The sequence below is a fragment of the Dipteris shenzhenensis genome, chromosome 10 (genome assembly GCF_047967505.1).
Source record: "Dipteris shenzhenensis isolate YYH24624 ecotype China chromosome 10, Dip_SZ_1.0, whole genome shotgun sequence".
In the NCBI taxonomy this organism is placed as follows: Eukaryota; Viridiplantae; Streptophyta; class Polypodiopsida; order Gleicheniales; family Dipteridaceae; genus Dipteris; species Dipteris shenzhenensis.
The window spans coordinates 4,652,406-4,665,756 of record NC_141605.1 but is presented as its reverse complement, the minus strand read 5'-3'; the positions used below and the strand labels follow the sequence as shown (position 1 = coordinate 4,665,756).

At 48.0% G+C, this 13,351-nt stretch overlaps 1 protein-coding gene across 3 annotated transcripts in view; it reads left to right on the top strand.

Moving 5' to 3' along the window:
- Positions 1-13,351, top strand: part of LOC147897295 (Transducin/WD40 repeat-like superfamily protein) — a 146,753-nt gene that overhangs the window by 123,146 nt on the left and 10,256 nt on the right. For all 3 annotated transcript variants that reach the window (XM_087380467.1, XM_087380468.1, XM_087380466.1), the window contains exon 8: positions 4,839-4,916. In XM_087380467.1, coding sequence (XP_087236593.1) covers positions 4,839-4,916 — 78 coding nt within the window. The remainder of the gene's footprint in view (positions 1-4,838; positions 4,917-13,351) is intronic.

Below are 13,351 nucleotides of genomic sequence, written 5' to 3'. Positions count from 1 at the left end.
GTTCTGGGAGGCAGTGGATTGGTCCAGGGAGGAGTCACAGCCGCTGGCCATCCTTCTCTTGGACTTTGAGAAGGCCTACGACAGGGTGGAGTGGTCTTTCTTGGAGGGCACTATGAGGAGATTGGGTTTCTCAGACAGATGGGTCAGAGGAGTTTCAACGCTTTATGCAGGTAGCTCTAGTCAGATGCTTATCGGAGGACACACATGCGAGGCCTTTCCTATCTCTCGCTTGGCCTGTCAGGGCTGCCCACTCGCTCTCTTCCTCTTCTTGTTTGTGGCAAAGGCTTTGGGCTACTATTTGAGATCACAGGTGGCGGTTCTCACAGGGTTGAGGCTCCCAATCAGACAGGAGGAGGAGCTACTTGACTCGGAGTTTGCAGATGACACAGCCTTGTATGTTGAGTCTTCACAGGGTATGGCAGAGATTGGTAGGGGGTCTCATCCGTGCTCCGCCCAGATGCAGAGAGGAGTTTGAGCGCCAATCCCTGATGTGGCACCTAGAGATCAGAGATCAGGAGGGACGTATGCTCGGACAGCGGACTCACATTGGTTGGGCACAGTGGGATAGTGGTCCAGCAGGGTGCTTTGGCCATTGGAGTAGACTACCTATGGAGACAGAGGCGAGGCTTGACGCCCTAGCGCATCTGCGAGGGGCAGGGCAGCGGATGGGCGAGATTGACTTAGCCATTCCTGAGTCCTGGTGGGAAGGACTTCACGTTTGGAGAGACAGTAGATGGTTGGGGCAGTTTTCCTGTACTGGTCTTTCCTTGAGTATGTTGATGCAGCGCGGCAGCATGTACCCTGGCTTCTTCCGTGTAGGACTTGGAGGCCTACTTCAGCCACTCACTGAGAGAGACCTCGAGATGGATGGGAGTCTTGATGGGATTCACTGGGAGAGGATCAGAGTGGTAGGATGTTTGGGGAAGGAGTGGCACTTTTTTTTTTTTTTGAAGAAAAGTACTTCATTAAGTATGAATAAAAACCGCAGAGCAAGCTCAAGTGCGGGAGTACATTATGTCAAGCATGAGAAAAAACAGCTCAGATTGAGCAAACAAAAATCCCGGGTGGCGGTTGAAAATGCCACCTCATCCCTGAAGGAGAGTCAGAGAAGATAGGACAATCCTTCCAGACTCTGAGAAAAGCAACCCTCCTAGCAGTAGCAGTCCTAGAGGTTCCCTGTATGTCCGCCGAAATGGCCATCAAAGTGTGTATAGTATCTGCCTAGATACTGGCCATAGTCTGAGAAGGGTAAACCTGGGAGTCCTCCAAAGCCTCTGTACATCTGGCTCTCCAAATATGCCATGCTGTGATACTAGCTAGAATCTCCCAAGATGTGTTTACAGAAGCGTGGGGAGCTCTGAATGGAGTAAACGGAACATCCTGGAGGGAGCATGACTCCACAAGTTGTCGTCAAACAAAGAAAACTGTGTCTGTGTCATGTCCCTCAAATAAAGCCTGTGGACCAGTGAGTGACAACCAAGCAACTGATCCCCAAGTCATGAAGAAGGGTGCTCTATGAAAAGTGCAAAGTATCCTAGCAACACCCTTCCAAACCGTCCTCGCCTAAGTGCACTCCCAAAGGGAGTGCTGCACTGACTCAACTGCTGAGTGGCATCGAGGACATGTAGGGTCAGCCCCGAACCTGGATCTCCACAAGTTCACTGCAATCCCTCCATGAATAGTAAGCTAGATGAATAACGTGATTTTCCTATTCCTGAGGGATTTCCAAAGCCGCCTCCAAAAGTTTTTCTGCATCTCTGCAGAAATCTGAAAAGTCTCCCAATGAGGACCTCTAGAGGGCCTCCAGCCCCTACAACTAAGCTGGAATCTCTTGGCATTTCTGACGGTGTAACGAAAGAAGGGGATGCTCTTCTCTCTGTGCCGTGCAACTATCCACTCCCATTCCCTCGGATCCCACTGCAAGGATCTAATAGGGGAACCTCCATATAGCCAAAGCCTCCAAGATCCAACAGCCACGAGAACGGGGTCTGGATCAAGATACCACTGTGAGTCTCTACCCATCTCCATGTATCCTGCAATCCTGGCAGGCTGAAAAGGAGCCTCCAAAAGAATGTCCTTTGAAGATCTGTGGAGTCTGCCTCCTACATGAACCTGAAAGACAAGGGTATCCTCATGTGCATCCTGCAAGGCTATAACTTGCAGAGGGATACCTGTCCTCGAAAAAGCCCCCAACCAGGGGACTCAGAAATAGGAAAATGGTCTGTATCCATCCACTCCACTGGTATGGCTGCATCTATCTACTGCAGCCTGGCTGCACTTTCTCTGAGGTGACTAGCTGAACAAGTTCTCTGATCCTCTGGAAGCATCCTGAAAGCTTTCCAAGCACCGACCATGGATGCAGGTCCCAACTCCCATCTAGACCACTGCATATAATGTGACATGCCCAATGATCTGCCATGCTCATCTAGTATGCAATCATTCCACATGATGGGCTGCCTATCAATTTCTTCACGAGAGGAGGGTGGAACTCTTCGAAGAGTACTTTTGAAGCTGTCCCAAGCCTTCAGAATGGCAGCCATGAGAGGGGAAGTAGGAGATCTGAGACGGGCTGATGTAAAGATCCATCTAGGGCTGTCCATCCAATCTCCTCCGTGAGAAGGTGTGCATCTCTGTATACTGCGTAAGAAAAAATCCTTCCAAGGCTCTTGACCAGGCATCAAACCTCTGACCACCATCTTGCAAAGCAAGGCTCTACACTGCAAGTCTGGATCAATAATATTGAGGCCCCCTTCCTCAGTGGGTAGAATAAGAGTCTCCCAAGCCACCCTGGCTATCACATCTGAAGTGCCGTCTAATCCACTCCACAAAAAATTCATGATAGGTCTCTTGAGCTGAGTGATACTGCTCGTAGATCGGCACCAACAAGAGCAAACAAACCAAGCTGTAGGCAACAGTACCTGGTTTACAACCACCACTCTCGATGCAAGGTCAAGTCTGGCCGAACTCCAAAATAGGAGTTTCCTCTTGATGCTCTCCAACACGGGAGCGAACTGTTGTGCTGGAGAAATGCCCACCCCAACCTGACATCCAAGATACCTGAAGGGGTAGGGAGGGAGAGGTAGTGGGGTAGGGAGAGAGGGAGCTAGCGGGGTAGGGAGAGAGGGAGTGGGGTAGGGAGGGAGAGGCAGCGGAAAGGGGAGGGGGAGTTAGCGGGGTAGGGAGAGAGGGAGCAGGGTAGGGAGGGAGAGGTAGTGGGGGTAGGGAGAGGAGGTAGCGGTGGTAGGGAGGGAGAGAGGGAGGGAGGGTAGCGGGAGAGGAAGTGAGGGGGGACAGCAGCGGGAGGAGGGGGCAGCAGCCCGGGAGGAGGGGCTGGCAGGGAGAGGAGGAGGGAGGGGAAGGGAAGGGCTAGGAGGGAGGGGAGAGGGGTGCAGGACGGAGGATAGCAGGGAGAGGCAGGACTGAGAGCTCAGCAGCTCACTCGTACTTCGTCCCAACTCTATCTTGGGGAGTGGCACATTGACCCTCCCAGTATCTCAGAGTAGGATGCCTCTAGATGGTGCCTTTGGTTGTGGGAGGTTAGACCCCTGAGAGAGGTCCAGTGGGATCCGGGAGAGTGGTTCTGGCTCTCCAGGGTCGACCTAGCTGAGCCGGTGGATGAGGTGCCCTTCTTTTCCTACACCACACGGATTGGCAGGAGGCTTCAGATGGACTCGTCGAGGTGGACCCCCTCGAGGGAGAGACATTGGGTGACCCAGAGAGTGCCCCAAGATGTTCGCTACAGGTTTTGGACGCGGTTGTGGTCCAGCTTGCGGCCGAGGAAGATCTCATACTTCTTCTGGCTGGCCGCCCACGGAGGCTTGCCCATCGGACCATGGTTGGAGCAGATGGGAGTGGAGGGGCAGTGCCATTGTTGCTCCACTGGTGTCTTGGAGACTATCCCCGCATTGCCTATGGAGCTATCATAGCGTAGCGAGGATCTGGATGGGAGCCCTCAAGATCATGACACGTATGCAGAGTCTTCACAGAGACTACACCTGGGGGATGGTGGCTTGGTTGACAGAGGGAGGACACACGTTTTAGATTGATGAGATCTCCCGAGCCTACCGGATACAGGGTCAGAGCATCCAGAGGATTGCACTCCACGAGACAGTCCCTCCTGACAGCCTAGCTCCTCCTTTTGCTAGGGAGGACAGTGTTTGGGAGGTGGTAGCCAGCATCACGGCTTGGAACATTTGGGTGGCTCGCTGCAGTCTTGTGATGGGTGAGCACCCGGTTCCACCCTCGGCTACCCTAGTTGCCATCTAGCAAGATATCATTTACACTCTACGGTCCACCTGGGAGCGTGGGACTCCAGGCTCCAGGGCGACTATCGAGAGGCATGCTCGTTTCTGCAAGGCTTGGCCTGCAGGAGTTTTCTACATCTTCACTCTGCGAGGGATTCGCTGGCTGTATAGTACCGCCGCTTGGCTGTTAGCCCCAGTTCCAGAGATCCCCTAGGCAGTGAGCTGGGTTTCTTTGGAACATGCCGGTTTCTTTCTTTCAGCCTTTTCCTGTTTTTTCCATACTCAGCACCTTCAGGGCTGCTGTCTTGTATGAAAATTTTCAAGCGTTAATAGAAGGTTTCTTTCTTTGATTTTTTTTTAAATTTTTTTTTTAAAATATTGGAAAAAGTTTCACAATATTTGACAAAACGCAGCATGATTTTATATATAGTTCTGAAAGAAAGGCTATAAATCTTGGCAAAACTTTAAAATTTTTAGCATAAAAGTTTTAAATCTGGCAAAATTTTCAAACTTTTATTTTATTGGGGCAACAAACTTTCAATACCAATAGAAAGCTTCTTAACAGAGCTATGCAAATGTCCTTGATCCATGCAGTATTGTCTGGGGGATTGGATGCTAAAATTGTGAAGTGGGATTTCTGCAAAGGGAGGCCATTAAAAGTCATTGATCAAGGTATATGCCTCAGCTATTTTGTGCTAAAAATTTGACTATATCACCTTTAATTACATTCTAAATTAATGGTGAAAACTTTGATTGTAATAGATTTAGTGCTTTGTGTGGCGAGCCTGCTTTACAAGACTAAGATCTAAAAGGAACTCTGCATTATTTTTCGTGATCAACCCAAGTTTTTTATTCTTTGAAATTAAAAATTTTGTTTCTTCATGTACTTATGAAGGTGTGTCTGATAACTTTATCTTGGAGATTCCAGCAAATGGATGGGAATAGACAAAAACTTTCAATGTAAACAATGAAGGTCTATGGCAATGGAAAAGGTCTACATGTGAAATTCTTGAACTAAACATAGCTTCAATATTCAATTTGCACCGAGCACTTAGCACTTCAAAAATGATTTTGAATACTGGCTGGAAACTCAGCTCAGCATAAAAACCTAATGGAAGCTCGAACTTGAATCATGATAGAGGGAGAGAGAAAGAGAGAGAGATGGAAAGAGAACAGGGCACCCTATGGCCAGAAATAAGGGCTGGCCCACTACACCGAACCCAACACCCTAGGTCTTTATTGCAATAGAAAACTATTACAAAGCTTGCTCATAGGGGGGCATGAATCTGATACAACTTTATCCATACAAAGAGTAGGATTGCTCTCTAATTTATGAACTTGGCACACAGCCAAAAAGCTAGGCTTTCCCAAAGAGCTGGGGCCTACTTTTAGCCAAAATAGGCTGACTTTTCCTAGAAAGCAATAACTTTCTCCTCCAAAAAGGCGATTTCCTTGCTTTTAGCCTTGTGGGCCCTCTTTTAAGTTGCTGGCCCCCTTAATGTGCTTTCTCCCCAAAATTAGGCACTCCATATCTACTTTTCTCTTATGGGATTGTGCTTTCCCCCTTAAAACTTGGGTCTTTTTGCACTCTTCAAGGTCCTGCACAATCAATAAACAATATTCAACACTTTAACCCATCAAAGTTAGCTAATGCATGCATTTGACTTGGACTGATCCTAGTCCCTTGTGGACATCCCTACGATACATATTAGCCAATGCAAAACAAAGGAAAATGGAAGTTGTTCTAGTTGACCAAAGCCAACTCTTTATGACCGGAGTCGAAAATAAAAGGTTTCTCTTTATTGTACAATTTCGTGACAACAAGCGAATGATGGACATGGTTTGATCTTCTTGTGAAATGACCTGGCAGCAGCTATGATAACATCTGCTTCATGCACTGTAGCATGACACGTTTGATTTACATATGCTTCATGCACGAACATGTGATGCTTATGTTCTTGTCCATTTGTTCTTTATAATTTTACAATGTAACTTGACCATAGCCAGTTTTTTTGACGAGCATCTCAGAAAACTGAAGCAAATTTCTCTGAACAAATATGGGAATATGACATCGGCTGATTAAAAAATGTCAGCTTTCTAAGAGGATCAGATCTGTTCGTAGCCCTGCTTTAGACTGCAGGGAATATATCAACTATAGGAGCCATTTCTGACTCATATTATCTGGCTGCTGGCCTACTCTGGTACTTATCTACTATAGCACAGGATCAGGCCTTGAAGCTGAATTTTTACTGCTCTTTGTTGGGTTCTAAATTATCTTCATTCTTTTGGCCTGTTAATGACGAACATGAAGCAATCTTCTTAACCATATTAAAGGGGCTTATTTTTAGATACATCCATGCATATTTTAAGTCCTGTGTAGTGGATTAATGGATATTAAACCTTAAAAACTTTTGACTTGCCAACCATACAGTCTAAGTGCACTGGCATTCTCTTATTATGGAAGAGATATGGATGATGGACTCAATGTTGACTTAATCGATCTATTTGTTTCGAGATTTTTCTCTTTATTTGCTGCTCTTTTAGATCAGAAGTGCTGGCCCAGCCTTTATGTGATGCCATTCTCTAATTCATGCAAGATGATGCTCACTCTATTTACCTACATCTATCAAGCTGTTTATCTACCGTGGAATATATGAAAGATTTGGGCTAGCCAATTTTGTGCCAAATATGCACGAGCCCCAAACCAAAATGCATGGAGTGGCAAACATGCAAGATTTGAAACCCAGCAATGATTGTGTAAGCTCTTGTAAAACAGCTCTATACAAAGTGCTTAGATTTTTGTCACACGCAGGTGGCTTATCAGCCTTCACTTAGATGTGCTTCATTTTTTTTCCTGCAAAAAGTGAACTTCTATTAAGTATGACCATGTACATGGAAACAGGAAATGTGAAAAAAGCCCCTAATAAATCAAGTGGAGAAAAGGTGAAGCTGTTGTAACCAATCTGGAGAGTGGAAGTGCATGAGGGCTGTGTGGCAGTGTAAGTGAAAAATAATCATGGTCCCACTCTTTCAGCCCTGAACTCTGCTCCAGGTGGCCATGAGGGTATATATAATATCACTAAGTGTGACAGAGAAGCAAAGGTCTGGGTCCCATCTAGGGCCTCCGTGCATCTGGATCTCCAAATCTGCCAAGTGGTGAGATTGGTGGTGATCTCGCAAGTCAAGTCCATGGAGGGGGCTTGGTGTCTACCAGGAAAAATCATGTGGAAAAAACTCCTAATAAATCAAGTGGAGAAAAGGTGAGGCTGCTGTAACAAATCGGGAGTGTGGAAGTGCCATCAGGGCTGTGTGGCAGTGTAAATAAAAAATAAACATGGTCCTACTCTTTCATTAAGGCTGCTCTCTTGGCCTCGGCTGTGCATTATGAGCCCCGAACTTTGCTCCAGGTGGCCATGAGGGTGGATATAATGTCACTAAGTGTGACAAAAGCAAAGGTCTGGGTCCCACCATCTAGGGCCTCCATGCATCTGGTCTTCAAATCTGCCAAGTGGTGAGATTGCCGATGATCTCCCAAGTCAAGTCCATGGAGGGGGCTTGGTGTCTGGGTAAGGAAAGCAGCACTGCATCCAGAGCGATAAGCTGAGGGGATCCCCTGAGAATGACAAGCCTTGTCCAAATCTAATCCATCATACAGGATGTGTGGACTGTGAGAAGTGCAGTGGAAATGAGCGGGAGTGAAGAGAGAGAGTGCCAACCTCACACACACCAAATAAGAAAGGAGAGAGAGAGAGATGAGAGAAACTGCAAGTGATCTCAGGGGAAACCCCAAAGCTGTCGAGAAAGCCTCTGCTATAAAGAACTGCTCAAGGGCTGCTCAACCTTGCTCAACAGACTACACACTGAGATGAAATCGAAGGCAGGGAGGGGGTTCTATATATAGCCCCAGCCCCTTGCTCAGTCAGCTGCAGTATCAGGGCTGACCCCCTGCTCTTGCTCCCGTTCCTGTCCGTACCTGCTCCTGTCCCGTCCGTACCTGCTCTTGCTCCCGTTCCTGTCCGTACCTGCTCCCGTCCTGCTCACCTCCGTACCTGCTCCCTGCTCCCCTAGCAAGCTCTTGAATTAGGAACCCCTAGCTCGGCTGAACCCCCAGCCCAACTAGGGGGTTAGCTCAGCGAGGGGGTAACAGGAGATATGGCCAGCAAAGCATGGCCCAGCCTACCTTCCTCCTCTTCAAAAACCCCTTCCACTCCAGCAGCCTCCAGTAACAAAGCCAGATACTCCACAGTGGCAGCCAGGACGCCTTCCCCGTATGCACATATATATGAACGAGGTCGTCTTTTTGACCGACCAATTCTTGGATATCATGAACAAATTTACTTCCTACAGGATCAAGTGAGAGAGCTGAGGATGCAGCTAATGGATGCCATAGCTAGAATTCAAGTCTTGGAAGGACCTGGTAAGAAGGAAGTCATTGACGAGGTTATAAAGTCATGCAATGCTTACCCCCCCCTACCCCCCAACTAGTCTCTGCAGTCAAGAATCTAGTTCATACTGAAATGCAGACAGCCAAGCAAGAAGTGACTGTGGAGTTTGATGCAAAGGTCAACAAAGCTGATATTCAGGAAGAGATTAAAGAACATGCAGCTAGAAAGGATAATGCTTTGAAAATCAGAATTGGGGGGCTTCTAGATGGATGGTATAAAGAGGATGAATCTTTTAGTGATACCTTAGCACATGTCCAAACAGCCATGCCTACTGTTGACTGGACAGCAGATGCTGATGACAATCCTGACAACCCAGATGATGACGGTGAAGCTCGAGTAGTTCATATCGGTCAACGTAATGGCCATGCTATCATTACGTTCAACTCACGAGACATACGTATAAAAGTTCTGCGACAATCTCACAAGCTGAAAGGGACGAAGATATGGATAGCCGAGGAACTCACCAAGCCTCAACTGAAGGATAAGGCAAAGGAATTAGCAAAGGTTCGGGCTGCCAGGAAGGATGGTAAATGGGCAGTCTACCGGGATGGGATAGCACTCATTAGAGAGTTTAAATCAAAACCAAAAGACTCTCAGTCTTAAACTGATGTCAGGCCAACTATATATATGTGTGTATGTTTTATCTAGGCTACAATATAGGTACTCTCTAAATAAATGGAGCTGCTTTTGCACTCCTTGGGAGCTGCCCTGCGCCCTCCCTAAGCTGATGTACTAGATGGCTTTCATGTTGTCCCATAGACCTCTTGGTCTCCCGTGGACGTTAATAGACTTTCTTTCTTTCTAGGGACTGACCAGCAGTCAGGATGGGCTGACCCACCTACCAGCCTCCAAGGGCTGCTGTAGGGCCCTATAAAGGGGCTGCTCCCCTGCTGTCCCTCGCCCAACTAGGGGCTCCCCTGACCGTCCTGCTCAGCCCTACAAAAGGGGGTCAAAGGAAGCCCTAGAGGGGCCTCTACTGCTGCCCAACCACCCTGCCCAGGCTGCCACTGCCTGCAGCCCTACAAGAGGCTGCCACGCAGCCAATAAGGACTGCCTCCTGCCCTATGCCTCCCAACCAGCAGGCCTAGATGGCCGACTATCAGGTTGGCCCACCTCAGCCTGAGAAAAGGCACCACAGGAGCAGCAAGACATGCCTCCAGGCCTGGGTAATCACATGGCAACCATTCTACCCTAGACTACCCCCACGGGGGCGGGCTCACCCACAACAAGGCCCTCTCTCTATACCCTATCCTAACCTCTCTCTGGGCGGGTACACTCACAACCAAGGCCTGACTCTCTATGGCCACATTAGGAGCTGTTGACCTCCAACCCCCCCTCTCAGCTCCTGGATGGAACACAGACGCCAGGGAGCTGGGCGTGCTGCTGGAACAACTAGAGGGATCCGTCGTGTGATACTCCAAGACCGCCATAGGGACTGTTGAAGAAGCCCCCTCCTGGCATGAACCGCCTTAGCACGATTAGTGGAAATTTGGTAGTGTTACTCCCAAGCCATAGGTGCTAGATACACTCCTTTGGTCCGGTACTGGTACAATAAGTCATCTAGTACAACAATCCAAGTGTTGGTTCTGGTACATCACTCCAACAGAAGGTACTAAAACAATAATCTAAAACTGATACTGCCCTCGGTGCAAGTTTTGCATCCCTGCATGGGCACCTGTATCTCAGAGCTATACAGCCCCCTCTCAAGTTCAATGAACCTTAGTGCTCCAATGATGATGGGCATATAACAACTCACAAGGATCAATCAATTGTGTTTGCATTCCCGCATTGGCAATCTTCTGGCCCATCTGGATCTTGAGGAGCTCATCAGACAATAGTTGTAGTGGAACACTAGGTGACCCCCTCTGGATTTGCCAAGTCATAATGTCCAAACAAAATACATACTGGTAACATACTGCCACCTAAGGAGGCAGCGGGAACAACTCTTCATGGCTCGAGGTCCTACCTGAAATCTTGCCTCGGTGAAAGACGCCCTTCCCACTGCACCTGTCTAGCAGGTACTGCTGCCACAAACAAGCTATCAATCCTAAGGATGGATCCAGAAAGCCTGTTGGCAGTGCCTTCCTTGTGCTACTAGAAGGTTGGAGTATACATCGTAGCGGTGGTAACAGTGTCCAGCTGGTTACTGGTCCCCTCACTGTTCCTTTGAGGACATTGCCGCCTTTCTGGCTTACATCGGTTACATGTACGTGATGCCTTGAGTGCTTCCCATTCCTCAGCTGTCAACTGCTTCCGTTCTTTTTGCTCACATGCGAAAGCCTCAGGCTAACTCTCATAGTTACGATCTACAAATCCCTCCTCCTGGTCAAGCTCCATCGGGACCAGCTCCTCTTGTGTCAACGCATTTATCCTTCCACTTGTTATCAAGGACGAATATAAGGCACGATACTGGGAGGATAACTGTGACTGTAGTATTATGGCCATGCTCCAGGATGCCAAGGCTGGATGCGAGGGGATCAGGCGTGGCAACTCCCACCAAAATGAAGTCCTCCAAATCATACACTTGTAACTGTAACATGGTGGAGAGAGAGAGAGAGAGAGAGAGAGAGAGAGAGAGAGAAGGTTAGGGTGTGAGGAAATGACGTTCAAATGAAGACATAAAGAAGGCTTTCATTCATTCATCAAGTATGACAAGATAAGTGAAGTACAAGCCTTATATAGGCTACTCACTCACACACTAGCACCTAGTGCATATGGGGTAAGTCCCATGATGACACGTGGCACTCACACAAGACTCACACATAAACTAGTACTAGATCACCTAGTACTTCACACCAACACACTCTTTGGCTATGATATCTCCAACACCCCCCTTCAGAGCAAAGAGTGTGAGACCCAACACGCAAAGAGTAGACCGATCCCCCCCCCACCACAATACTGCAAAGAGCAAGTCCAACTATCCAACACCTCCCGTGTGATAGTGACTTCTCAGTCAGGTTGCGATCGGCAAGGGCAAACCATCACTTGTCATCCCCCCTTACTCTGAACTGGGTGGTCAATACCATCAAACCAAAGTAAAAAACCATACAATCATTTTTAGGGCAGTGTACCTCTTCTTGACTCCAAATACATTCACTTTAGAGGGACAACTCAAGGCTGAGAACCTTTATGTGACTCAACACAAGCACACACAGCATAGGGGCCTAGAAAGCCCAACCCTGGTCAAAAGGATCCTCGTCGTCGAGAGAAAGGCGGTGAACCTCTGCTGTAGCTGCATGTATCTCCTCTAGGGACTCCTAGGTTCAGCTTGGTCTTCAGCCAGAAGATTGGCATGATGCTTCTCTTGTTCTTGTTCCTTGTTGAAGCAATGGGCTTCAATGTGTCCTCTTGCAAAACCTGCAAATAATGCTCTTGTTGTTCTTCCATTTGCTTGTGGAAGCAAATGCATGATCACCAGCAGAGGCAAGAGTGGCTTCCTTATTGCGACGGTCCGGTGTGTCATTGGTAAGTGGGTTAGAGGCTTTAATGAGCCAGTAGCAGTCCCTTCTTTGCATGTGTGGTTTTCTCTCTCTACCTTGGACTTTGGAGACTGTAACGTGATGTACGGATTTTCCTCCTTTCTCATGAGCATTGTTACAGCTGTTTGCACACAACCCGAGGTACCATAATTGCTAAATGGAATTGATTGCATGCATTTTGAGGTTGTATGGCTGGTTGGCATGCCATTCGAGGCTATTCTCTATTGTATGGCTGTTTTCATGCATCCCGAGGCCTTTGGCTAATCATACGAAGTTGTTGCACTCATTCCGAGGGGTTTTCTGGTTGTATGGATCATTTGACATGCAATCAAAGGTGCATTAATTAGCTGTACGGATCTGTTGGCACACATTTCGATGCTGATTGCTAGCTGTACATCTCATTTACACGCTCCCCAACGCTCATTGCTGGTGGTACTGATCCCCCTCTCCTACCTGTGATCATTTTCCACTCTCTCTCCCGTGCTGGTGATCTTCTCCACGTTGAGTTCTCTCTCTCTCTCTCTCTCTCTCTCTCTCCTAGCTGCCCATTTCTCCTGTTGGCCTTTTGCTTTGTGGATCTGCTACATCCTGGAGGTGTTCCAGCCTGTAGTAGAGCACCTGGGAGCTGGTTTGATGCCATTTGGAGCTGGTTTGAGCTCATTTGCTACTATTCCTTCGTTTGCTCGTGATTGAAGGTCGTCTGTGCACTGCTGAGGGCCTGGACAGAGGATAGGTGTGAGGCTAGAGATCGTCCCTCTTCCATGGACAGCGGGTATGGTCGTTCTGACCTTCGTTTGGATTCCATTTGTCATTTTTGAAGCTTGTTGTTGCTCTTTTGTTGTTCGAAGTTCTCTCTTGGCCATTGAGGCTGTATACAAACACCCTGACACAGAGGGTGTGCCTAGATTGGTGCCAGAGGGACAATGTTATGGATTTCTTCTTGCCTTGAGGTCACTTGCGCAGTTTGGGATTTGTGTTGTTGCATTGTCGCCCTGAGAAGCTGGACATTGGGTTGTGGGACTGCCAAACCCTCTAAAGCAAGCCGGATGCCTCGTGGAATGCATAGTCAGCTTTTAGTTGGTTGCAGACATTGGGGAATGCCATAGCCTTGCTGAAACTGGCCTGTAGCATGCTAAAGGGCAGTAAATCATAACTAACTAGACTTTCACACTAGTCACAGCCA